This window comes from Salvelinus fontinalis, chromosome 31, assembly GCF_029448725.1.
Source record: "Salvelinus fontinalis isolate EN_2023a chromosome 31, ASM2944872v1, whole genome shotgun sequence".
Classification (NCBI taxonomy): domain Eukaryota; kingdom Metazoa; phylum Chordata; class Actinopteri; order Salmoniformes; family Salmonidae; genus Salvelinus; species Salvelinus fontinalis.
The window spans coordinates 4,823,286-4,851,177 of NC_074695.1; the positions used below are offsets into that span (position 1 = coordinate 4,823,286).

The 27,892-nt window shown below is 43.9% G+C and overlaps 1 protein-coding gene across 2 annotated transcripts; it reads right to left on the minus strand.

Annotated features, from left to right (window-relative positions):
* Positions 1-697: 697 nt before the first annotated feature.
* On the minus strand, positions 698-26,955 carry LOC129829443 (synaptophysin-like). 2 transcript variants are annotated; one of them, XM_055891137.1, is made up of 7 exons: positions 26,836-26,955; positions 20,478-20,543; positions 13,753-13,877; positions 12,318-12,516; positions 11,207-11,398; positions 5,783-6,094; positions 698-3,677 (listed from the first exon to the last, which is right to left on the minus strand). In XM_055891137.1, exons 1-6 carry the CDS (start codon positions 26,851-26,853, stop codon positions 5,825-5,827), a joined length of 870 nt encoding a protein of 289 aa, XP_055747112.1. In that variant the 5' UTR covers positions 26,854-26,955; the 3' UTR covers positions 698-3,677; positions 5,783-5,824. The 2 variants fall into 2 exon arrangements, with proteins under 2 accessions (XP_055747112.1, XP_055747113.1); XM_055891138.1 differs by lacking the exons at positions 20,478-20,543; positions 26,836-26,955 and adding an exon at positions 19,833-19,885.
* Positions 26,956-27,892: the final 937 nt, after the last annotated feature.

A 27,892-nucleotide genomic window follows, 5' to 3' on the forward strand; every position in this document is an offset into this window, starting at 1 on the left:
AATGGTTGATTTAGGTGCAATCTTACTGGCAGCAATATCCTTGCCTGTGAAGCCCTTTTTGTGCAAAGCAATGATGACGGCACGTGTTTCCTTGCAGGTAACCATGGTTGACAGAGGAAGAACAATGATTCCAAGCACCACCCTCCTTTTGAAGCTTCCAGTCTGTTATTCAAACTCAATCAGCATGACAGAGTGATCCCCAGCCTTGTCCTCGTCAACACTCACACCTGTATTAACGAAAGAATCACTGACATGATGTCAGCTGGTCCTTTTGTGGCAGGGCTGAAATGCAGTGGAAATGTTTTTTGGGGGATTCAGTTAATTTGCATGGCAAAAAGAGGGACTTTGCAATTAATTGCAATTCATCTGATCACTCTTCATAACATTCTGGAGTATATGCAAATTGCCATCATACAAACTGAGTCAGCAGACTTTGTGAAAATGATTGTGTCATTCTCAAAAGTTTTGGCCACGACTGTACACCACAGTTGTTGTAAAAGGGTGCCGTAAAACATTGCTCAAAACCACATCGATACAATGTTTACTAAATATTCTGGAGAATTTGGCTACGATAGCAGTAGAAAAGTATTCATTTAATTGCGGTAGATTTTGAGTACCTGCCGCGCACGGTGCGGGCCACGGTCCTGCCGAGGAGGCTCAGAAGAGGAAGTGAAATTAGAAAACCGTGACAACCGTGCCCATGACAACATCCTCTTTATTGACAGTTCCCCCCCACATGGATTCCATAGAAGAAGACAACAGATTTCAGGGTCATTTTGGTCAACCTGTTGTTTAGCCATAAGTAACCATTGTTGTCAACAACATCATCATCAATGCTAAATATATATATCATACACAATAAATACAGCACAACCCAGGCATTGAGACAAGACACATCAAACACCACCAACAACAGAGTATCTGAATAGCATATTTATAAAAGAGAAACTTAACATAGTACGTGGTGCAGTGTGTGTGAGAGAGAGAGAAAGAGAGAAAGGTGGGAGAGAGGGAGAGAAAGGGGGGAGAGAGAGGTGTGTGTTTTGGAATGTTTTGTTTCTATATCAGAGTAAAACTTTGAAACAAAATGAAACGTAAGGTCTGCGTTAGTAAATGTTCTAGCATGGTGTCGCGATGCAGTTTCAGCGCGCTGGAGGCTTCAGGACATCTAGACATGCAGTCTGATATATAAAGGATCATCACATCTGCCTCTCTCTACTGGGAAGGGATAACTACTACAGTAGATCATTACATGGGTTATAACAGAGTCAGTACAGGAAGTCAATACAGGAAGCGAGTTTGAAATACAAGATGCAAAATTTTTGTCCAATCAGGAACTGAATATCAAATCACTTCCTGAATTGACCCTTAGCCCCTCTAAGAGATCCAAGGAGGGCAGAATGCTGCTAGAGGTATAATAGTATGTGGAATGTAAACCCCCCCCCCCCCAACGTGTGTCATAGACTGAACATAGAGCAGAACTGAGGAACTGAAAACCTGTCGGGATGGTGATCGTACAGAATATTCTCTGGTACCAAAGGCACGCTCAATCCCTTTTTCATAGAATGTTAACGAAAAGAATTATAGCAGCAGCAAAAAAAAAAAAAAAAAAAAACGTTTGAAAATCTACTGTTAAAATGTCAAATGCATTTTGGATTTATTTGAAATGTCTATTGGCTTGGGAATGTTTCACTGTTTCAGTAATCAATATGCGTCAAAACACGTTTTTTTTTAACTCAAAGTAAACTCACAAATGATTAACCCTTTTCAATTGTTCATGACCCCAAAACGTTTAACTGTAAACTCTATTCTAAATGGTTTCTACTGTAAATGTGTGAGAGAGGGAGATAAAGAGAGAGAGATAGAGAGAGAGAGACAGAGAGAGACAGAGAGAGAGAGACAGACAGAGAGACAGAGAGAGAGACAGACAGAGAGACAGACAGAGAGAGAGAGAGAGAGAGAGAGAGAGAGGGGTAAGTAAGAGACATATAGAGGGAGGGTGAAATACTGTACTTACTACAGGATAGAATCCAACACAGCTTTCTACACCAACACCATCTCAACACGCAGCTGATTATCTGTGTCTGGGTCCCAGTCTACACAAAACTCCTAACCAAAATATAACCAACTTGCATGAAACACCAATTAAACATGAACAGTAAAGGAAGGGCATTGTACTAGATGGAATATTCAACGGTACCATGCTCCTCTAGCAGTTCATAATGTATTTCTACTGTAATGTATGGACTTTACTGTATTCCTACTGTAATGCATGGAGCATGGACTTTACTGTATTCCTACTGTAATGCATGGAGCATGGACTTTACTGTATTCCTACTGTAATGCATGGACGTTACTGTATTCCCACTGTAATGCATGTTCTTTACTGTATTCCTACTGTAATGCATGTTCTTTACTGTATTCCTACTGTAATGCATGGACGTTACTGTATTCCTACTGTAATGCATGGACGTTACTGTATTCCTACTGTAATGCATGGGCGTTACTGTATTCCTACTGTAATGCATGGGCGTTACTGTATTCCTACTGTAATGCATGGACGTTACTGTATTCCAACTGTAATGCATGGACGTTACTGTATTCCTACTGTAATGCATGGACGTTACTGTATTCCTACTGTAATGCATGGACGTTACTGTATTCCTACTGTAATGCATGGGCGTTACTGTATTCCTACTGTAATGCATGGGCGTTACTGTATTCCTACTGTAATGCATGGACGTTACTGTATTCCTACTGTAATGCATGGACGTTACTGTATTCCTACTGTAATGCATGGACGTTACTGTATTCCTACTGTAATGCATGGACGTTACTGTATTCCTACTGTAATGCATGGACGTTACTGTATTCCTACTGTAATGCATGGACGTTACTGTATTCCTACTGTAATGCATGTTCTTTACTGTATTCCTACTGTAATGCATGGACGTTACTGTAAGCCCTAGACTGAGGCAAGAAAAATATCAATAAACCAATGATTCCTTAATAACTCTTTTGGTTTGATTTGTTTCATGGCCAGTGAGTATATATAATGAGACTGGTTTTAGTCCATCAACCTCTTCTCTATACCTCTGTAATATATCTCACCGATGTAGAAACACAACAAAACTAGCAGATGAATCAAAGCAAATTTGATCAAATTACAAAGAAGAATTTGTACCAAAATTAAAAAATTAAAAAATGTGTAAACTGTTGCACGGAGGAGCAATCAGTGTTTGGCAGAATTATTGTTACGATTATTTATTTACTAAACTCAAAAACAAACATTTTATTAGTTCCATACATAGCATTACCAAATATTTGTCTATATATTTGTTCATAGTGACATCTATAAAGCACAGACAAATACATTCTATTTTAATATTAAGAGTATCAATATTGTAATCAATTTTTTTCTTCACATTTTGGTACTGTGTTCAAGTTTTTCTTCATGTACTGTCTTTTTTCCCCCAGTTACAATAACTAACATCTAGTCCCCCCCCCCTCCCTGTTCCCTTCCGTTTTTGTGTTTAGGTAACTCTCTATCCCCCCCCCCTCCCCCCTCATTTACTCAGCACACGGACATACGCACAAACAAACACACAGGAAGGAGTGTGGCATCGTAGGTACTGTAGTTTTCAGGCACCACAATCTCTAGTCTCGCCGCTGACTCTCTGTGGAGAGAAAGAGAAGACAGGAAACGTTTAATGAGTGGACGGTAGCTGCACCGACCACCGCCATCAAAAAACCAATTCTGTTACTTCTATTTTTATCCAGTTGCTGAGTAGAAAGTGGAGGCGGTGAACCAAAACGGAGAATCCTAATTGGGTTCATCGTGTATAATTATCATGTGATATCAAAATCAAATCAAATTGTATTTTTGTCAACGAATACAACGGGTTTAGACCTTACCGTGAAATTCTTACTTACAAGCCCTTTAACCCACAATGCAGTTCAAGAAATAGAGGTAAGAAAAGATTGACTAAATAAACTCAAGTAAAAAGTCAAATAAAAAGTAACACAATAAAATAACTATATCGAGGCTATATACAGGGGGTAGCGAGTCAATGGGTGGGGGTACACGTTAGAGGTAATTTGTACATGTAGGTAGGGGTAAAGAGACTATGTATAGATAATAAACAGAGAGTAGCAGCAGTGGACATGTAGGTAGGGGTAAAGTGACTATGTATAGATAATAAACAGAGAGTAGCAGCAGTGGACATGTAGGTAGGGGTAAAGTGACTATGTATAGATAATAAACAGAGAGTAGCAGCAGTGTACATGTAGGTAGGGGTAAAATGACTATGTATAGATAATAAACAGAGAGTAGCAGCAGTGTACATGTAGGTAGGGGTAAAGTGACTATGTATAGATAATAAACAGAGTAACAGCAGTGTACATGTAGGTAGGGGTAAAATGACTATGTATAGATAATAAACAGAGAGTAGCAGCAGTGTACATGTAGGTAGGGGTAAAGTGACTATGTATAGATAATAAACAGTAGTAGCAGTGTACATGTAGGTAGGGGTAAAGTGACTATGTATAGATAATAAACAGAGAGTAGCAGCAGTGTAAAAAACAAAGGGGGGAGGGGGGTGTCAATATAAATAGTCCAGGTGGCCATTTGATTAGTTGTTCAGCAGTCTTATGGTTTGGGAGTAGAAGCTGTTATGGAGCCTTTTGGACCCAGACTTGGTGCTCCGGTACCGCTTGCCGTGCGGTAACTGAGAGAACAGTCTATAACTTGGGTGACTGGAGTCTCTTACAATTCTTTGGAGGCCTTCCTGTCACCGCCTGGTATAGAGGTCCTGGATGGCAGGAAGCTTGGCCCCAGTGATGTACTGGGGTTGTACGCACTACCCTCTGTAGCGCCTTACGGTCAGATGCCCGAGCAGTTGCCATACCAGGCGGTGATGCAACCGGTTAGGATGCTCTCGATGGTGCAGCTGTATAACTTTTTTTTTGTTGTTGTTGAGGATCTGGGAACCCATGGCTAATCTTTTCATTCTCCTGAGGGGGAATAGGTTTTGTCGTGCCCTCTTCACGACTGTCTTGGTGTGTTTGGACCATGATAGTTTGTTGGTGATGTGGACACCAAGGGACTTGAAGCTCTCAACCTGCTCCACTGCAGCCCCGTCGATGAGAATGGGGGCGTGCTCTGCCCTCCTTTTCCTGTAGTCCACAATCATCTCCTTTGTCTTGATCACATTGAGGGAGAGGTTGTTGTCCTGGCACCACACGGCCAGGTCTCTGACCTACTTCCTATAGGCTGTCTCATCGTTGTCGGTGATCAGTTGTGTCATCAGCAAACTTAATGATGGCGTTGGAGTCACGTTTGGCCACGCAGTCGTGGGTTGAACTGGGAGTACAGGAGCGGACTAAGCACACGCCTGAGGGGCACCAGTGTTGAGGATCCGCGTTGCAGATGTGTTGTTACCTACCCTGACCACCTGGGTGGCGGCCCGTCAGGAAGTCCAGGATCCAGTTGCAGAGGGAGGTGTTTAGTCCCAGGGTCCTTAGCTTAGTGATGAGCTTTGAGGGCACTATGGTGTTGAACGCTGATCTGTAGTCAATGTGGGTCTTTTTGTATGTTTGATTAATAAAGCTTAATTTAAAACACAGAGTTTAAAGATTTTTTTTAATAGAAATGGAAATAATATCATATTAAAATCATTAAAATATGATTCATAACACCTCAAAATCAACACCTCATAATAACCATTCATAAGCTCAATAATGCATTGTCACTGTCTAATAACCAAAGTATAATGTGACTCACCAGTCGCCAGCTGCCTCCACACTTCCTCTTTCCTCCTCCCCCTCACATCTGATTGGCGAAGGAGGTGGGGGCCTGTCCGTACTCTCCGCCCTCCTGGTTGTAGCCTTGCTGCTGGTTGTATTCTGGCTGGTAGCCCCCCTGGGAACCGGCGTACGGGTCCTGCTCGTACCCCGCCTGCTGGCCGTACGCGTCTGGGGCGGGCTGCTTCTCCTGGGGAGGAGGGGCGCGCATAAAGGGGGCGATGATGCCGGTCTCCTTAAAGACGAACCACAGGTTTCCTCCCCACAGCACCAGGTTCATGAAGCCAAAACACTGGGAAGAAGAGAGAGGGAGAAATGGTGAGATTACTATGAAGTACTGTAGATACTGGGAGGGAAGGGAGGGGGGAGAGAGAGAGAAGAGTGATATTTCTATAAGATACCCTATAGTGTACAGTGCATTCTGAAAGTATTCAGACCCCTTGACTGTTTCCACATTTTGTTGTGTTACAGCTTTATACTAAATGGGGGAAACAAAATCATTAACTCATTAATCTACACACAATACCTCATAATTACAAAGCGAAAACAGGTTTTTAGAAATGTTTGCAAATTTAAACAAAAATAAAAAACAGAAATACCATATTTACATAAGTATTCAGACGCTTTTCTATGAGACTCGAAATTGAGCTCAGGTGCATCCTGTTTCCATTGATCATCCTTGAGATGTTTCTACAACTTGATTGCAGTCCACCTGTGGTAAATATAATTGATTGGACATGATTTGGAAAGGCACACACCTGTCTATATAAGGTCCCACAGTTGACAGTGCATGTCAGAGCAAAAACCAAGCCTTGAGGTCGAAGGAATTGTCCGTAGAGCTCAGAGGCAGGATTGTGTCGAGGCACAGATCTGGGGAAGGGTACCAAAACATTTCTGCAGCATTGAAGGTACCCAAGAACACAGTGGCCTCCATCATTCTTAGATGGAAGAAGTTTAGAAATACAGACTCTACCTAGAGCTGGCCGCCCGGCCAAACTGAGCAATCGGGGGAGAAGGGTCTTGGTCAGGGAGGTGACCAAGAATCCGATAGTCACTCTGACAGAGCTCCAGAGTTCCTCTGTGGAGATGGGAGAACCTTCTAGAAGGACAATCATTTCTGCAGCACTCCACAAATCAGGCCTTTATGGTAGAGTGGCCAGACAGAAGCCATTCCTCAGTAGAAGGCAAATGACAGCCCGCTTGGCGTTTGTCAAAAGGCACCTAAAGGACTCTCACACCATAAGAAACAAGATTCTCTGGTCTGATGAAACCAAGATTGAACTCTTTGGCCTGAAAGACAAGCGCCACGTCTGGAGGAAACCTGGCAACATCCTTCCGGTGAAGCATGGTGGTGGAAGCATCACGCTGTGGGGATGTTTTTCAGCGGCAGGGACTGGGAGAGTCAGGATCGAGGGAAAGAGGAACGGAGCAAAGTACAGAGATCCTTGATAAAAGCTGCTCCAGAGCGCTCAGGACCTCAGACTGGGGCGAAGGTTCACCTTCCAACAGGACAACAACCCTAACCACAAAGTCAAGACAACACAGGAGTGGCTTCAGGACAAGTCTCTGAATGTCCTTGAGTGGCCCAGCCAGAGCCCAAACTCGATAAAACATCTCTGGAGACCTGAAAATAGCTGTGCACTAACGCTCCCCATCTAACCCGACAGAGCTTGAGAGGATCTGCAGAGAAAAATGGGAGAAACTCCCCAAATACAGGTGTGCCAAGCTTGTAGCGCCATACCCAAGAAGATGCTTGGCTGTAATCGCTGTCAAAGGTGCGTCAACAAAGTACTGAGGAAAGGAATTGAATACTAAATATACTGTAAATGTAATGTTCCCAGGGGGTTTTATAAAAAATAATTATAATAATCTAATATTGGGTAGTCAATAGTCAATATGGGGTATTGTGATGTCATTACGGGGTATTGTGATGTCCTTATGGGGTATTGTCATGTCATTATGGGGTATTGTGATGTCATTATGGGGTATTGTGATGTCCTTATGGGGTATTGTGATGTCCTTATGGGGTATTGTGATGTCATTATGGGGTATTGTGATATCCTTATGGGGTATTGTGATGTCATTATGGGGTATTGTCATGTCATTATGGGGTATTGTCATGTCATTATGGGGTATTGTGATGTCCTTATGGGGTATTGTGATGTCATTATGGGGTATTGTGATGTCCTTATGGGGTATTGTGATGTCATTATGGGGTATTGTGATGTCATTATGGGGTATTGTGATGTCATTATGGGGTATTGTGATGTCATTATGGGGTATTGTGTGTAGATTTATGAGGTGAAATAAACACAATTTGATCCATTGTAGAATAAGGCTGTAACGTAACAAAATGTGGAAAAAGTCAAGGGGTCTGAATACCTTCCGAATGAACTGTATATACACAAGTATGTGGACAGCCCCAGAACATTATTCCTCCTCCACCAAACTTTACAGTTGCCACTATGCATTCGGGAAGGTAGTGTTCTCCTTGCATCTACCTGTTGTATTCAGCGCATGTGACAAATACAATTTGATTTGAATACAGACCTAGGGGGCCTATATACACTACATTGCATAGCTATGTCATAGCTACAGTATACAATGGTTCCAAAATTGAGAACAAGCTGACTTGTGACATTAACAAGGATCCAGGGAGATCTCTCGTGATATTAACAAGGATCCAGGGAGATCTCTCATGATATTAACACAGATCCAGGATCTCTCAGGACATTAACAAGGATCCAGGGAGATCTATCATGATATTAACAAGGATCCAGGGAGATCTCTCATGATATTAACACGGATCCAGGGAGATCTCTCATGATATTAACACGGATCCAGGGAGATCTCTCAGGACATTAACAGGGATCCAGGGAGATCTCTCATGATATTAACAGGGATCCAGGGAGATCTCTCATGATATTAACAAGGATCCAGGGAGATCTCTCATGATATTAACAAGGATCCAGGGAGATCTCTCATGATATTAACAAGGATCCAGCCAGATCTCTCATGACATTAACAAGGATCCAGGGAGATCTCTCATGATATTAACAAGGATCCAGGGAGATCTCTCATGATATTAACAAGGATCCAGGGAGATCTCTCATGATATTAACAAGGATCCAGGCAGATCTCTCATGATATTAACAAGGATCCAGGGAGATCTCTCATGATATTAACAGGGATCCAGGGAGATCTCTCATGATATTAACAGGGATACAGGGAGATCTATCATGATATTAACAGGGATCCAGGGAGATCTCTCATGATATTAACACGGATCCAGGGAGATCTCTCATGATATTAACAGGGATACAAGATCTCTCATGATATTAACACGGATCCAGGGAGATCTCTCATGATATTAACAAGGATACAGGATCTCTCATGATATTAACACGGATCCAGGGAGATCTCTCAGGACATTAACAAGGATCCAGGGAGATCTCTCATGATATTAACAAGGATCCAGGGAGATCTCTCATGATATTAACAGGGATCCAGGGAGATCTATCATGATATTAACAAGGATCCAGGATCTATCATGATATTAACAAGGATCCAGGGAGATCTCTCATGATATTAACAAGGATCCAGGGAGATCTCTCATGATATTAACACAGATCCAGGATCTCTCAGGACATTAACAATGATCCAGGGAGATCTATCATGATATTAACAAGGATCCAGGGAGATCTCTCATGATATTAACACGGATCCAGGGAGATCTCTCATGATATTAACACGGATCCAGGGAGATCTCTCAGGACATTAACAGGGATCCAGGGAGATCTCTCATGATATTAACAAGGATCCAGGGAGATCTCTCATGATATTAACAGGGATCCAGGGAGATCTCTCATGATATTAACAAGGATCCAGGGAGATCTCTCATGATATTAACAAGGATCCAGGGAGATCTCTCATGATATTAACAAGGATCCAGCCAGATCTCTCATGACATTAACAAGGATCCAGGGAGATCTCTCATGATATTAACAAGGATCCAGGGAGATCTCTCATGATATTAACAAGGATCCAGGGAGATCTCTCATGATATTAACAAGGATCCAGGGAGATCTCTCATGATATTAACAAGGATCCAGGGAGATCTCTCATGATATTAACAGGGATCCAGGGAGATCTCTCATGATATTAACAGGGATACAGGGAGATCTATCATGATATTAACAGGGATCCAGGGAGATCTCTCATGATGTTAACACGGATCCAGGGAGATCTCTCATGATATTAACAGGGATACAGGATCTCTCATGATATTAACACGGATCCAGGGAGATCTCTCATGATATTAACAAGGATCCAGGGAGATCTCTCAGGACATTAACAAGGATCCAGGGAGATCTCTCATGATATTAACAAGGATCCAGGGAGATCTCTCATGATATTAACAGGGATCCAGGGAGATCTATCATGATATTAACAAGGATCCAGGATCTATCATGATATTAACAAGGATCCAGGGAGATCTCTCATGATATTAACAAGGATCCAGGGAGATCTCTCATGACATTAACAAGGATCCAGGATCTCTCATGATATTAACAAGGATCCAGGGAGATCTCTCATGATATTAACAAGGATCCAGGGAGATCTCTCATGATATTAACAAGGATCCAGGGAGATCTCTCATGATATTAACAAGGATCCAGGGAGATCTATCATGATATTAACAAGGATCCAGGGAGATCAACAAGATGTGGGAGATGTCAACAATCCCACATGAGAGGGTTATATTTAAAAGCATGGATTCTGCTGAATAATCATTCATGTCTAATTCTCTTTTCAATGTTTTAATGATCATTTTCAAAGATTTGAAAGGTATTGTTTCTCATTTCAATGAATGTAATGTAACATCTCTGTTACAATGAATGTAATGTAACATCTCTGTTACAATGAATGTAATGTAACATCTCTGTTACAATGAATGTAATGTAACATCTCTGTTACAATGTAACATCTCTGTTACAATGAATGTAATGTAACATCTCTGTTACAATGAATGTAATGTAAGATCTCTGTTACAATGAATGTAATGTAACATCTCTGTTACAATGAATGTAATGTAACATCTCTGTTACAATGAATGTAATGTAACATCTCTGTTACAATGTAACATCTCTGTTACAATGAATGTAATGTAACATCTCTGTTACAATGAATGTAATGTAAGATCTCTGTTACAATGATAGTAATGTAACATCTCTGTTACAATGAATGTAATGTAACATCTCTGTTACAATGAATGTAATGTAACATCTCTGTTACAATGTAAGAGAGAATATTATCGTACTGCAACCGAACAAGGTAAGATCCCCGCTACAATATACTGTTAAAGCGTTGAAGCTAAACCTAGCTGTTAAAAGCAGACACTCACGACGGAGGTGTTGAGTCCAGACATGACGGGGTCGTGAACTTCACGACAGCGGTTCCCTTCCTCGTCGCAGGCTGAGATCAGATCCACCACTTTCTCAGGGTCCGTGGACGCCTTGACGTCCGACAGGCCCTTAGCCCACGCCGCTGAACTGACCAACCACATGAAGGTGAACACACACGTCACGCCAAAGTCCTGCAGCGGAAGGTAGACACACACACACACACAGGAAACGAGGTCAAACTCATACAATGACATATAGAACACTTGATCAAGATGGCCGCCATGATCAGCACGTTCTAAAGCTATACAGGTCTGTGACATCGGACGCTAGCGAAGTATAGGATCTCTACGGTAAATACACACAGGAAGACGGGATGAAGTCAAATGTTCAAAATCGACTGCTACAAACGGTGAACATAAATGTGAGGAAATTAAAAAGGGATTAAAGTGCAAATATATTTGTATTTACCCTTCAACTGTAAATGCAACACGCACGCACACACACACACACACACACACACACACACACACACACACGCACATTCAACCCCCCCCCTCCACCCCACATCCAACCCCTCCACCCCACATCCAGCCCCCCCCTCCACCCCACATCCACCCCCCCCTCCACCCCACATCCAGCCCCCTCCACCCCACATCCACCCCCCCCCTCCACCCCACATCCAGCCCCCTCCCCCCCACATCCCCCCCCCCCTCCCCCTCCACCCCACACCCACCCCCCCCCCCCCCCACATCCACCCCCCCACCCCTCCACCCCACATCCAGCCCGCCCCCTCCAACCCCCCTCCCCCTCCACCCCACATCCACCCCCCCCCCCCCCACATCCACCCCCCCCCTCCAGCCCACATCCAGCCCGCCCCCTCCAGCCCCCCCCCCCCTCCCCCCCCACATCCACCCCCCCCCTCCCCCCCCACATCCACCCCCCCCTCCACCCCACATCCAGCCCGCCCCCTCCAGCCCCCCCCCCCCCCTCCACCCCACACATCCAGCCCGCCCCCTCCAGCCCCCCCCCCCCCCCCTCGACCCCACATCCAGCCCCCCCCCCCCCCCCCCCCACCCCAGCCCCCCCCCCCCCCCCCCTCCACCCACTCACGATGAGTGGTCCTTTGTTGTTCTCCCGGTACTTCTCCAGGGCGAAGACGTAGACGCTGAGGGCAGCCATGGAGTAGAGGAAGGCAAACACACCGATGGTGACGAAGAACTCAGCCGAGGATGAGTAGTTACCAACCAGGAAGAGACGCTCGGGGGGACCCCCTTTACAGGTTGGGGCGTCAAAGTATACTTGGTGAAGCCTGAAGATGGAGACAGAGGAGCAGGCGATTCTCAATCAATCTATCAAACACATATACACTACTTGACCAAAAGTATGTGGACACCTCTTCAAATTAGTGGATTTGGCTATTTCAGTCACACCCGTTGCTGACAGCTGTATAAAATCGAGCACACCGCCATGCAATCTCCATAGACAAACATTGGCAGTAGTTTGAAGAGCTCAGTGACTTTCAACGTGGCGTCCGTCATAGGATGCAACCTTTCCTATCGGTCAGTTGGTAGCGTGTAGCGCGTAAAAAACGTCTGTCCTCCACTCACTACCGAGTTCCAAATTGTCTCTGGAAGCAACGTCAGCACCATAATTGTTCATCGGGAGATTCATGAAATGGGTTTCCATGGCCGAGCAGCAGCACACTAGGTTCACCAAAGCCCTTTTCAGCAGCTGTCACAAAGTGCGTCCATTCTGACATTCTGTATCACGACATTCTGACATTCTGTATCATGAGATTCTGACATTCTGTATCATGACATTCTGACATTCTGTATCATGACATTCTGACATTCTGTATCATGACATTCTGTATCATGACATTCTGACATTCTGTATCATGACATTCTGTATCATGACATTCTGTATCATGACATTCTGACATTCTGTGTCATGACATTCTGTGTCATGACATTCTGTGTCATGACATTCTGACATTCTGTATCATGACATTCTGTATCATGACATTCTGTGTCATGACATTCTGACATTCTGTATCATGCCATTCTGACATTCTGTATCATGACATTCTGACATTCTGTATCATGACATTCTGACATTCTGTATCATGACATTCTGACATTCTGTATCATGACATTCTGACATTCTGTATCATGACATTCTGACATAGTACAGTGAAGGTAGTTTGGTGAACAACACTCACTGAGATCTGAAGACTTGCGTTCACTTCCTGACTTACTGCCTATGCTTTAGATCAGTGGGCTAACACAGTCTTGACGGTAAGCAGACAACCAGTCTGTCACATTAGCATCAAAACACAGGATGTGTCTCAAATGGCACCCTATTCCCTAGGGTGCCACCCTAGCACTACTTTTGACCAGGGTCGGTAGGACTGTGGCACCCTATTCCCTACATAGTGCACTGCTTTTGAACAGGTCCCTATGGGGAATAGGGTGCCATTACGGACGTAGAACATAAGACACATTTAATGCTAGTCAACACTAAAACTCAAGAGAGCTTGACTGACCTGAAAGGATACTCGAATTCCACTTCTATACTCAGGTCGCTCTCGGTCCTGTTTTTACACTCCACACTCATCTTGAACATCCCGGAGTAACTCCCGCATGTTGAGAATGCAAAGATGGCAAAGATCTGCAGGGCGGGATAAAAACAGAGATCAAATGATGGTCTTAGGGCAGACATATGTCTGCAGGGCAGACAGTAGAGGGATAAAATGATGGTCTTAGGGCAGACATATGTCTGCAGGGCAAACAGTAGAGGGATAAAATGATGGTCTTAGGGCAGACATATGTCTGCAGGGCAGACAGTAGAGGGATAAAATGATGGTCTTAGGGCAGACATATGTCTGCAGGGCAAACAGTAGAGGGATAAAATGATGGTCTTAGGGCAGACATATGTCTGCAGGGCAGACAGTAGAGGGATAAAATGATGGTCTTAGGGCAGACATATGTCTGAAGGGCAGACAGTAGAGGGATAAAATGATGGTCTTAGGGCAGACATATGTCTGCAGGGCAGACAGTAGAGGGATAAAATGATGGTCTATAATTGTTTCACTTTCACTAGTCTGTGAATTTCAGTTGCGTGATTAAGGGTCAATAACAATAAAGTAATACGCAGTTTATGGTAATAAGAGAAACACGTATTCATAAAAAATAATAAATGTAGTAAAATACTTATCCTATTTCCCTACATAGTGCACTACTTTGAACCAGGGCCCTGGTATAAAGTAGTGCACTATAAAAGGGAATAGTGTCCCATTTGAGAGAACACCCGAGGCCTATAGCCAAGCAACCCCCATCATTTCCCAACCCCCCAGTAGATGTATTAAATCCATCAGATCCCCCCCCCCCCCACACACTAAGAGATGAGGTTAGTGTAGCATGTGATGTAGTAGGGCAGGCCAGATCGGATTGAATGGAGGAGAATCTAGCTGTTTTTACATTTCACTGCCATCTGTCGCATCCTCCCACTGGTGTGTGTGTGTGTGTGTGTGTGTGTGTGTGTGTGTGTGTGTGTGTGTGTGTGTGTGTGTGTGTGTGTGTGTGTGTGTGTGTGTGTGAATGGGAGGGGGCAACAGCGTGGCGTCAACTCACTCACGACTCCCAAGTGACAATGTTCAGATCATCTCACCCCACTATCCTCCTGAAGGACACAGGGCTCTGGTTAACAAGACTAGTGTACTAACAAGGGAACACGGAGCCATTTCAGAAGCAGACACTGTGCCGACTGGTCTAGGGTGTCGTGACTGCCCGCGGCCACCAGATGGCGCTATTACTCTCTTCGTCGTGTAGTTGTCATGGTTACCGAGCATAGGCCTGATACTATCTGTATCCACTACCTTAGTATTTCCAGGATGTGTTCAGCTTTTAGACTGCTATTCCCGAAAATACATCTCAGATCATTTATTTAACCTTTATTTAACTAGGCAAGTCAGTTATGAACCAACGTTTATTTAACCTTTATTCAACCTTTATTCAACCTTTATTCAACCTTTATTCAACCTTTATTTAACCTTTATTTAACCTTTATTCAACCTGTATTTAACCTTTATTGAACCTGTATTTAACCTTTATTCAACCTGTATTTAACCTTTATTCAACCTGTATTTAACCTTTATTCAACCTGTATTTAACCTTTATTCAACCTGTATTTAACCTTTATTCAACCTGTATTTAACCTTTATTCAACCTGTATTCAACCTTTATTTAACCTGTATTTAACCTTTATTCAACCTGTATTTAACCTTTATTTAACCTTTATTCAAAATGTATTTAACCTTTATTCAAAATGTATTTAACCTTTATTTAACCTGTATTTAACCTTTATTGAACCTGTATTTAACCTTTATTCAACCTGTATTTAACCTTTATTGAACCTGTATTTAACCTTTATTCAACCTGTATTCAACCTTTATTCAACCTTTATTCAACCTTTATTTAAATTTTATTCAACCTGTATTTAATTAGGGAAGTCAGTTATGAACCAATTCTTATTTACAATGACGGCCTACGCCGGCCAAACCCAAACCCGGACGACGTTGGGCCAATTGTGATACAGCCTGGGGAATCGAACCAGGGTCTGTAGTGACGCCTCTAGCACCGAGACGCAATGCCTTAGACCGCTGCGCCAATCGGGAGACAGATATGAATCTTATATAAAATGTACTGATGTCGCCTTATAGGAGGAGAGGTCCCACAAACAGAAGTGGAATGGTACTGATTTTCAAAATTTGTTCCATTATTGATTTTCAAAAAGTCTCAGATTATGGACCTAGTGTTGCTCCTGGTTAGAGACTAACTCTGGGCCTAGTGTTGTTCCTGGTTAGAGACTAACTCTGGACCTATTGTTGTTCCTGGTCAGAGACTAACTCTGGGCCTAGTGTTGTTCCTGGTAAGAGACTAACTTTGGATTGAGTATTGTTCCTGGTTAGAGACTAAATCTGGGCCTAGTGTTGTTCCTGGTCAGAGACTAACTCTGGGCCTAGTGTTGTTCCTGGTTAGAGACTAACTCTGGGCCTAGTGTTGTTCCTGGTCAGAGACTAACTCTGGACCTAGTCCTGTTCCTGGTCAGAGACTAACTCTGGGCCTAGTGTTGTTCCTGGTTAGAGACTAACTATGGGCCTAGTGTTGTTCCTGGTTAGAGACTAACTCTGGACCTGGTGTTGTTTCTTAGAGACTAACTCTGGACCTAGTGTTGTTCCTGGTTAGAGACTAACTCTGGACCTAGTGTTGTTCCTGGTCAGAGACTAACTCTGGGCCTAGTGTTGTTCCTGGTCAGAGACTAACTCTGGGCCTAGTGTTGTTCCTGGTCAGAGACTAACTCTGGACCTAGTCCTGTTCCTGGTTAGAGACTAACTCTGGGCCTAGTGTTGTTCCTGGTCAGAGACTAACTCTGGACCTGGTGTTGTTTCTTAGAGACTAACTCTGGACCTAGTGTTGTTCCTGGTCAGAGACTAACTCTGGACCTAGTGTTGTTCCTGGTCAGAGACTAACTATGGGCCTAGTGTTGTTCCTGGTAAGAGACTAACTCTGGACCTGGTGTTGTTTCTTAGAGACTAACTCTGGACCTTGTGTTGTTCCTGGTTAGAGACTAACTCTGGACCTGGTGTTGTTCCTGGTCAGAGACTAACTCTGGGCCTAGTGTTGTTCCTGGTCAGAGACTAACTCTGGACCTAGTGTTGTTCCTGGTCAGAGACTAACTCTGGACCTAGTGTTGTTTCTTAGAGACTAACTCTGGACCTTGTGTTGTTTCTTAGAGACTAACTCTGGACCTTGTGTTGTTCCTGGTTAGAGACTAACTCTGGGCCTAGTGTTGTTCCTGGTGAGAGACTAACTCTGGACCTGGTGTTGTTCCTGGTCTGAGACTAACTCTGGGCCTAGTGTTGTTCCTGGTCAGAGACTAACTCTGGACCTAGTGTTGTTCCTGGTCAGAGACTAACTCTGGGCCTAGTGTTGTTCCTGGTCAGAGACTAACTCTGGACCTAGTGTTGTTCCTGGTTAGAGACTAACTCTGGGCCTAGTGTTGTTCCTGGTTAGAGACTAACTCTGGACCTAGTGTTGTTCCTGGTTAGAGACTAACTCTGGACCTGGTGTTGTTCCTGGTTAGAGACTAACTCTGGGCCTAGTGTTGTTCCTGGTCAGAGACTAACTCTGGGCCTAGTGTTGTTCCTGGTTAGAGACTAACTCTGGGCCTAGTGTTGTTCCTGGTCAGAGACTAACTCTGGACCTAGTCCTGTTCCTGGTCAGAGACTAACTCTGGGCCTAGTGTTGTTCCTGGTTAGAGACTAACTATGGGCCTAGTGTTGTTCCTGGTTAGAGACTAACTCTGGACCTGGTGTTGTTTCTTAGAGACTAACTCTGGACCTAGTGTTGTTCCTGGTTAGAGACTAACTCTGGACCTAGTGTTGTTCCTGGTCAGAGACTAACTCTGGGCCTAGTGTTGTTCCTGGTCAGAGACTAACTCTGGGCCTAGTGTTGTTCCTGGTCAGAGACTAACTCTGGACCTAGTCCTGTTCCTGGTTAGAGACTAACTCTGGGCCTAGTGTTGTTCCTGGTCAGAGACTAACTCTGGACCTGGTGTTGTTTCTTAGAGACTAACTCTGGACCTAGTGTTGTTCCTGGTCAGAGACTAACTCTGGACCTAGTGTTGTTCCTGGTCAGAGACTAACTATGGGCCTAGTGTTGTTCCTGGTAAGAGACTAACTCTGGACCTGGTGTTGTTTCTTAGAGACTAACTCTGGACCTTGTGTTGTTCCTGGTTAGAGACTAACTCTGGACCTGGTGTTGTTCCTGGTCAGAGACTAACTCTGGGCCTAGTGTTGTTCCTGGTCAGAGACTAACTCTGGACCTAGTGTTGTTCCTGGTCAGAGACTAACTCTGGACCTAGTGTTGTTTCTTAGAGACTAACTCTGGACCTTGTGTTGTTTCTTAGAGACTAACTCTGGACCTTGTGTTGTTCCTGGTTAGAGACTAACTCTGGGCCTAGTGTTGTTCCTGGTGAGAGACTAACTCTGGACCTGGTGTTGTTCCTGGTCTGAGACTAACTCTGGGCCTAGTGTTGTTCCTGGTCAGAGACTAACTCTGGACCTAGTGTTGTTCCTGGTCAGAGACTAACTCTGGGCCTAGTGTTGTTCCTGGTCAGAGACTAACTCTGGACCTAGTGTTGTTCCTGGTTAGAGACTAACTCTGGGCCTAGTGTTGTTCCTGGTTAGAGACTAACTCTGGACCTAGTGTTGTTCCTGGTTAGAGACTAACTCTGGACCTGGTGTTGTTCCTGGTTAGAGACTAACTCTGGGCCTAGTGATGTTCCTGGTCAGAGACTAACTCTGGACCTAGTGTTGTTCCTGGTCAGAGACTAACTCTGGACCTGGTGTTGTTTCTTAGAGACTAACTCTGGACCTTGTGTTGTTCCTGGTTAGAGACTAACTCTGGACCTAGTGTTGTTCCTGGTCAGACACTAACTCTGGGCCTAGTGTTGTTCCTGGTTAGAGACTAACTCTGGGCCTAGTGTTGTTCCTGGTCAGAGACTAACTCTGGGCCTAGTGTTGTTCCTGGTTAGAGACTAACTCTGGGCCTAGTGTTGTTCCTGGTCAGAGACTAACTCTGGGCCTAGTGTTGTTCCTGGTCAGAGACTAACTCTGGGCCTAGTGTTGTTCCTGGTTAGAGACTAACTCTGGGCCTAGTGTTGTTCCTGGTCAGAGACTAACTCTGGACCTAGTGTTGTTCCTGGTCAGAGACTAACTCTGGGCCTAGTGTTGTTCCTGGTTAGAGACTAACTCTGGACTTGGTGTTGTTTCGTAGAGACTAACTCTGGGCCTAGTGTTGTTCCTGGTCAGAGACTAACTCTGGGCCTAGTGTTGTTCCTGGTTAGAGACTAACTCTGGGCCTAGTGTTGTTCCTGGTTACAGACTAACTCTGGGCCTAGTCCTGTTCCTGGTTAGAGACTAACTCTGGGCCTAGTCCTGTTCCTGGTTAGAGACTAACTCTGGGCCTAGTCCTGTTCCTGGTTAGAGACTAACTCTGGACCTAGTGATGTTGAGAGAGAGAGGGGAGAGAGACGGGCAACCAGTGAAGAACAAACACCATTGTAAATACAACCTATATTTATGTTTATTTATTTTCCCTTTTGTAAACTGACTATTTGCACATCTTCACAACACTGTATATAGACATAATATGACATTTGTAATGTCTTTATTATTATGGAACTTTTGCGAGTGTAATGTCTACTCTAAATTTTTTATTGTTTATTTCACTTTTGTTTATTATCTTGCTTTGGCAATGTAAACACATGCTTCCCATGTTAATAAAGCCCCTTAAATTGAAATGGAATGTAATTGACGGACCAGAGAGAAGGAGAGTGGGAGGACAAGAGAGAGGGGGAGATTAGAGTTAGAGGGGGGTCAGAGAGAGGAGAACAACAGAGAGAGAGGAGGAGAGAGAGACAGAGAGAGACAGAGAGAGAGGGGGGAGAGCGGGAGAAAGAGAGAGAGAGAGAGAGAGAGAGAGGGGGGAGAGAGAGAGAAAGAGAGAGAGATGACCTATCCATTCTAGAGCTTTGATAAAACCCAGGGGAACACTGACTTACCCATTCTAGAGCTTTGATGAAGCCCAGGGGAACTTTGATTTAACCATTCTAGAGCTTTGATGAAGCCCAGGGGAACTTTGATTTAACCATTCTAGAGCTTTGATGAAGCCCAGGGGAACTTTGATTTAACCATTCTAGAGCTTTGATGAAGCCCAGGGGAACTTTGATTTAACCATTCTAGAGCTTTGATGAAGCCCAGGGGAACACTGACTTACCCATTCTAGAGCTTTGATGAAGCCCAGGGGAACACTGACTTACCCATTCTAGAGCTTTGATGAAGCCCAGGGGAACTTTGACTTACCCATTCTAGAGCTTTGATGAAGCCCAGGGGAACTTTGACTTACCCATTCTAGAGCTTTGATGAAGCCCAGGGGAACACTGACTTACCCATTCTAGAGCTTTGATGAAGCCCAGGGGAACTTTGATTTAACCATTCTAGAGCTTTGATGAAGCCCAGGGGAACTTTGATTTAACCATTCTAGAGCTTTGATGAAGCCCAGGGGAACTTTGATTTAACCATTCTAGAGCTTTGATGAAGCCCAGGGGAACTTTGACTTACTCATTCTAGAGCTTTGATGAAGCCCAGGGGAACTTTGATTTAACCATTCTAGAGCTTTGATGAAGCCCAGGGGAACTTCGACTTACCCATTCTAGAGCTTTGATGAAGCCCAGGGGAACTTTGAGGACTCGGAACTGTCCGCCTGCAACCAACTGGAGAAGAAGAAAAAAAATAACGATGATTCCAAATCATAACAAAACAGCCATTCATCATTGATCGGTGTAATATGATAAGGAAGCACCACACAGAGAGCAGAAGTAGAGAACAACTGTATTAATGTAGGCCTACTGAAATGATACAGATATAAGTGGGTCTAATCAAATGTCTATTAACATTGCTACCTGTTAATCGGGAAATGCCACTATATTCATCATCATCAGCACCACACCAACATCAACATACAGTTGAAGTCGGAAGTTTACATACACCTTCGCCAAATACATTTAAACTCAGTTTTTCACAATTCCTGACATTTCATCCCAGTAAAAATGCCCTGTCTAAGGTCAGTTAGGATCACCACTTTATTTTAAGAATGTGAAATGTCAGAATAATAGTAGAGAGAATGATTTATTTCAATTTTAATTTCTTTCATCACATTCCTAGTGGGTCAGAAGTTTACATACACTCAATTAATATTTGGTAGGATTGCCTTTAAATTGTTTAACTTGAGTCAAATGTTTCAGGTAGCCTTCCACAAGCTTCCCACAATAAGTTGGGTGAATTTTGGCCCAATCCTCCTGACAGAGCTGGTGTAACTGAGTCAGATTTGTAGGTCTCCTTGCTCGCACACGCTTTTTCAGTTCTGCCCACACATTTTCTATGGGATTGAGGTCAGGGCTTTGTGATGGCCACTCCAATACCTTGACTTTGTTCTCCTTAAGCCATTTTGCCACAACTTTGGAAATATGCTTGGGGTCATTGTTCATTTGGAAGACCCATTTGCGACCAAGCTTTAACTTCCTGACTGATGTCTTGAGATGTTGCTTCAATATATCCACATAATTTTCCTGCCTCATGATGCCATCTATTTTGTGAAGTGCACCAGTCCCTCCTGCAGCAAAGCACCCCCACAACATGATGCTGCCACCCCCGTGCTTCACGGTTGGGATGGTGTTCTTCGGCTTGCAAGCGACAACTTTTTCCTCCAAACGTAACGATGGTCATTATGGCCAAACAGTTCTATTTTTGTTTCATCAGACCAGAGAACATTTCTACAAAATGTACAATCTTTGTCCCCGTGTACAGTTGCAAATCGTAGTCTGGCTTTTTTTATGGTGGTTTTGGAGCAGTGGCTTCCTTCTTGCTGAGTGGCCTTTCAGGTTCTGTCGATATTGAACTCGTTTTACTGTGGATATAGACACTTTTGTACCTGTTTCCTCCAGCATCATCACAAGGTCCTTCGCTGTTGTTTTGGGATTGATTTGCACTTTTCACACCAAAGTACGTTCATCTCTAGGAGACAGAACACATCTCCTTCGTGAGTGGTATGATGGCTGCGTGGTCCCATGGTGTTTATACTTGCGTACTATTGTTTGTACAGATGAATGTGGTACCTTCAGGCATTTGGAAATTGATCCCAAGGATGAACCAGACTTGTGGAGGTCTACAATTTTCTTCTGATGTCTTGGCGGATTTCTTTTGATTTTCCCATGATGTCAAGTAAAGAGGCACTGAGTTTGAAGGTAGGCCTTGAAATACATCCACAGGTACACCTCCAATTGACTCAAATTATGTAAATTAGCCTATCAGAAGCTTCTAAAGCTGTGACATCATTTTCTGGAATTTTCTAAGCTGTTTAAAGGCACAGTCAACTTAGTGTATGTAAACTTCTGACCCACTGGAATTGTGATACAGTGAATTATAAGTGAAATAATCTGTCTGTAAAGAATTGTTGGAAAAATTACTTGTGTCATGCACAAAGTAGCTGTCGTAACCGACTTGCCAAAACTATAGTTTGTTAACAAGAAATGTGTGGAGTGGTTGAAAAACGAGTTTGTAAGTGTATGTAAACTTCCCGACTTCAACTGGATGTGAAAATGGCGTGTTTCTATGTTTTGTAGTAAAATAAATAGAGGAACATACATGTTTCTAATGACATTATCAACCAATTAGAGGACAACTAGTAGGCAGTTACTAGGCAATGCCTATTCACGATTGGTTAAAAATCACACGATGCGCACTGATGACGTCATTGGAGACACTTATCGTCCTCGTTTTTTTTAAACATATGTGGATGTTGGTGCTGGAGATGATCATTACGAAGCTGATGGTTTAAATGTCCCTTTAAGAAGTGATCATAGAAGACACGCAGTAAACTAATCATTTTTTTGGGGGGGGGTCACCATTATCTCTATAGGCCTACAGCAGTAATATATGATTCTCAACAGAGAGTCTGTATAACGATAGAGAGAACACAATGACTGATTATTAACACGTATGATGTTTCTCAGGGCTATCTACTTTTGATAAAGTCGATGAAGATGGCAGTTTTTATATATTAGTTGATGATTATGCAAGTTTCCCCATTTCAGGAATTTCCAGTCAATGACATGCCATGTAGCCTAATACCAACAACCAGACTGGTATGTTTAATGCAGTCGTCAGCAGCAGGAAAGGCTGTGGTGGCAGACAAAATGGAGGCCATGAAACAACTCTATCAATTGTGACCGCCTCATTCTGCCCTGTGACCGCCTCATTCTGCCCTGTGACCGCCTCATTCTGCCCTGTGACCGCCTCATTCTGCCCTGTGACTGCCTCATTCTGCCCTGTGACCGCCTCATTCTGCCCTGTGACTGCCTCATTCTGCCCTGCGACCGCCTCATTCTGCCCTGCGACCGCCTCATTCTGCCCTGCGACCGCCTCATTCTGCCCTGCGACCGCCTCATTCTGCCCTGCGACCGCCTCATTCTGCCCTGTGACCGCCTCATTCTGCCCTGTGACCGCCTCATTCTGCCCTGTGACCGCCTCATTCTGCCCTGTGACCGCCTCATTCTGCCCTGTGACCGTCTCATTCTGCCCTGTGACCGCCTCATTCTGCCCTGTGACCGCCTCATTCTGCCCTGTGACCGCCTCATTCTGCCCTGTGACCGTCTCATTCTGCCCTGTGACCGTCTCATTCTGCCCTGTGACCGCCTCATTCTGCCCTGTGACCGCCTCATTCTGCCCTGTGACTGCCTCATTCTGCCCTGTGACCGCCTCATTCTGCCCTGTGACCGTCTCATTCTGCCCTGTGACCGCCTCATTCTGCCCTGTGACCGCCTCATTCTGCCCTGTGACCGCCTCATTCTGCCCTGTGACCGCCTCATTCTGCCCTGTGACCGCCTCATTCTGCCCTGTGACCGCCTCATTCTGCCCTGACACCTTTTTTTTCAAGTTGCCTAACTCCGTTGGTTAAATATAAGGACTACTTTATGTTGCAGAGGTAGAACCATTTGTAGCATTACAGGGCAACACATTAGCTCTGTGTATGTCACGCCTCTCTAAATGCCAGCCTGGTCGTGGCACAGTGAGTGTGTACTTTTAGCTCAGCATTTCTTGGTTTTGATGGCAAGAGTGTTTGACAGATGAGCTTCCTCTGCTCTCCTCAGTCCTCTCACTCACTCACACACGCACCATCTCATGCCGACTGCATTCCCAGAAAGGTGGCTCATGCCCACTATAGCGTCCTTGGCAGAGCCAAGAATTCTGCCCTGACAATACCCTCTGTGTTGATGAGAGCTGTAGAGTGGGTGGTGGTGGGTACTAAGTAGCTAGTAGCTTAGGCTAGCTATGTAGCTATTCAAGTAGTTCGAATAGTTTTCACTCCTACACACCTCCCCACCGAAACACAATCTTCTTGAGTGTGCTGTACTGAATACTGCAGTTAAACTCTGTAGCTACTTAGCATTTCGATTATGAGTGTGGGATACAACCAGGATATTAACAATAAAGTAGCCTATACACCTGAATGTACAAACCATTAGGAACACCCCCTTTTGCCCTCAGAACTGCCTCAATTCATCAGGGCAGGGACTCAACAAGGTGTCGAAAGCATTCCACAGGGATGTTGGCCCATGTTGACCCCATGTTGACCCCAATGCTTCCCACCGTTGACCAGTTGGCTGGATGTCTATTGGGTGGTGGACCATTCTTGATACACACACACACAAGACAAGGATTGTGTATGTGTGCCATTCTGAGGGTGAATGAGTAAGAAAATATTTAATTGCCTTTGAACGGGGTATGATAGTAGTGGCCAGGCGCACTGGTTTGAGTGTGTCAAGAACTGCAATGTTGTCGGATTTTCCACGTTCCAACAGTTTCCCATGTTTATCAAGAATGTTCCGCCACCCAAAGGACATCCATCCAATTTGACATGAACTGTGGGTAAGCATTGGAGTCAACATGGGCCAGCATCTCTGCGGAAACGCTTTCAACTCAATATCAGGAAGGTGTTCTTAATGTTTATTGTATATTATATGTTCATGTGTAACCGATGTGAAATGGCTAGCTAGTTAGCGGTGGTGCGCGCTAATATCAAATCAAATCAAATGTATTTATATAGCCTTTCGTACATCAGCTGATATCTCAAAGTGCTGTACAGAAACCCCTAGCCTAAAACCCCAAACAGCAAGCAATGCAGGTGTAGAAGCACGGTGGCTAGGAAAAAACTCCCTAGAAAGGCCAAAACCTAGGAAGAAACCTAGAGAGGAACCAGGCTATGAGGGTGGGCCAGTCCTCTTCTGGCTGTGCCGGGTGGAGATTATAACAGAACATGGCCAAGATGTTCAAATGTTCATAGATGACCAGCATGGTCAAATAATAATAATCACAGTAGTTGTTGAGGGTGCAGCAAGTCAGAACCTCAGGAGTAAATGTCAGTTGGCTTTTCATAGCCGATCATTAAGAGTATCTCTACCGCTCCTGCGTTTCAATCGGTGACGTCACTCGCTTTGAGACCTTGAAGTAGTTGTTCCCCTTGCTCTGCAAGGGTCGCAGCTTTTGTGGAGCGATGGGTAACGATGCTTCGTGGGTGACTGTTGTTGATGTGTGCAGAGGGTGCCCGGGTCGGGGTGAGGGGACGGACTAAAGTTAAACTGTTACACATGCATCATTTATTTTCACCATCATCTGCATATGTTTACAGCCTTTACATTAATTGTATGTTATTCTCAATAGTAGGCCTATTCCTTCTCATCATGTGTTCAGATTACAATAAGATATACCGTATATTTGGTGAGGAGGCTGTGGTATGTATGACAATGCACCTTTAATGAAATAGACAACATGATGATTGGATAATTGTTTTGCGTCTGTGGATTTTAATATTTTATAAAAATGTCCACATATCGGCTTATTAATTAAACATGGTATATAGCCTAAATATTTGAGCACAGATGGACCAACTTTATCGAAATATTTGAGTACAGAGAGTGAGGTGTGAATACGCGAAGTCATGGCCTGCCGTTAACGTCGACCCGGGGAGAATGGGCCTGGTAAAAGGTGCGGTTTGGATTGGACATGACACCATTACGTTTTAAAGCTCCTGTGGTATAGCTAGTGATGCTCAGTCAGAAACCACGAGCATTATCATGCGAACAATTACCGATAATAACTACCGTTTGTTAGCCACTCATTGAATTGCTTCGTTCGTTTTAATTATGATAGAATCCAACTAGTAGCAAATATACGGTGTTAATATGACGAAAAGGCAGACACCATTTCATGTTTTTAACACCTGAGGGCATTGGACAGTCATTTTATTAAAACGACTTTATTCCGTTCTTATATTCACCCAACGAATATCGAGATAAATAGCGCTGCTATCGGCCTAGGTGACGTATCAGATAGCGTTCCAAAAGAAGAGTCACTAGTCTATACAGCCATGTAGGGAATAAAGGTGAACTGCCATTTTACAACGCAATCTGAAATGAAATGACAGCTGCACATAGCCTTTACCAGGCCCGCTTTATAAGCAGATAATATAATGCCACGATTGCAGAAAAAAAAATAATGTATATTTCACTCATATGAACAAATATATATTTGGACGATAGATAGACGAAGATATTTCGTTCCATAATTTATCTGTGCGTACATTTATATGATGGGGATACCGTCATATCACCATCCATAGTCCACCAATGGCTGTATTTGACATAATATTAAACAATAACATTACATTCTTATAATTTTACCCGGCATAGCCACAAGATAGTATGTTTAATTTGACACATAAACGCATAAACACCCACTCCCTCAGTAATTATAAGGATGTGCTGTATTTCAGTCAACAAACGTCGTCTGCATCATAGGGGGGGGGGGCTTTCCGCCGATTTACCTGATAAATCTAATATCCCAGATATCTACATAGCAACGCTCATAACCGGTTCGTACGTGCAAGTTACAGTTGATATTTAAACAGCAGTAAATGTCCGTTATGTTTCTAGATGTTCAGAGCCCTACCTGATTCACAATATCCATCCTGGCCGCCTTGCTCGTTGAGAAGAGAAATTGCGGAGCAGGGGGAGGGAGCCGTCACAACCGGAAAAGCCCTCGGTAGGTGGAAGGAGACTGGAACAGCGCTATGCGTCACTGTGTAAGGTGTAGTAGATGGCGTGTGATACGAAAAAGACAGAAGAAGCGCATAACACAAACTGCCACGACGGTCAAACAGGACAAGACACCCACTGGTAGAGAAATACTTAGATATAGGATCAAATAAATGTATTGTTTTTGATATTGGATGTAAAGGGGAGCCAGACCATCCAATGAAATAGACCTATTTTTTTTTTGGAAGCCTGCCTTTATAATGCTGGTATTTTGCCGCCATTTATTTCCCCAAAAATGTTGAATAGCACCATTCACTTTCCACGCAGTAAACCGCAGTGCTTAACTAACTGTCTATGTGTGTGTGCCAATAGTGAGACGTCATCTTACTGCTATTTAGCCACGGCTGTCTCAACTGGGATGTGAACAACTGGGCCTGAACCCAAGTCTATTTTCTTCCACAGTGTGTCACACGACTGCGTTAGACTATAGGTATTCACTCGAAAAGCTCATCTTCAGGTCTCAGGCAATGTTACTTATCAAACCAGCAAGTGAGCGTACACGTGTAACAGTTTTAGCTTCCGTCCCTCTCCTCGCCCCCAACCTGGGCTCGAACCAGGGACCCTCTGCACACATCAACACCTGACATCCACGAAAGCATCGTTACCCATCGCTCCACAAGTGAGCGTACACACTTAGAAAAAAAAGTGCTATCTATAACGCAAAATGGTTATTTGGCTGAGCCAATAGGAGAACCCTTTTAAATAATACTTTTTGGGTTCCAGGTAGAACCCTTTTGGGTTCCAGGTAGAACCCTTTTGGGTTCCAGGTAGAACCCTTTTGGGTTACAGGTAGAACCCTTTTGGGTTACATGTATGGCCCTTTCCACAGAGGGTTCTACATGGAACCCAAAATAATTATACATGGAACCCAAAATGATTCTCCTGGGAACCAAAAAGGGTTCTCTTATAGG

Bases quoted from the DNA above. Each gene is read 5' to 3' on its own strand.
- LOC129829443 (XM_055891137.1), bottom strand. The intron at 13,878-20,477 runs GTAAGTCGAAGT...CCCGCCCTGCAG, and splicing joins TCATCAAAGCTCTAGAATGG to ATCTTTGCCATCTTTGCATT. The intron at 6,095-11,206 runs GTGAGTGTCTGC...TCTTCTTCCCAG, and splicing joins CTGGACTCAACACCTCCGTC to TGTTTTGGCTTCATGAACCT.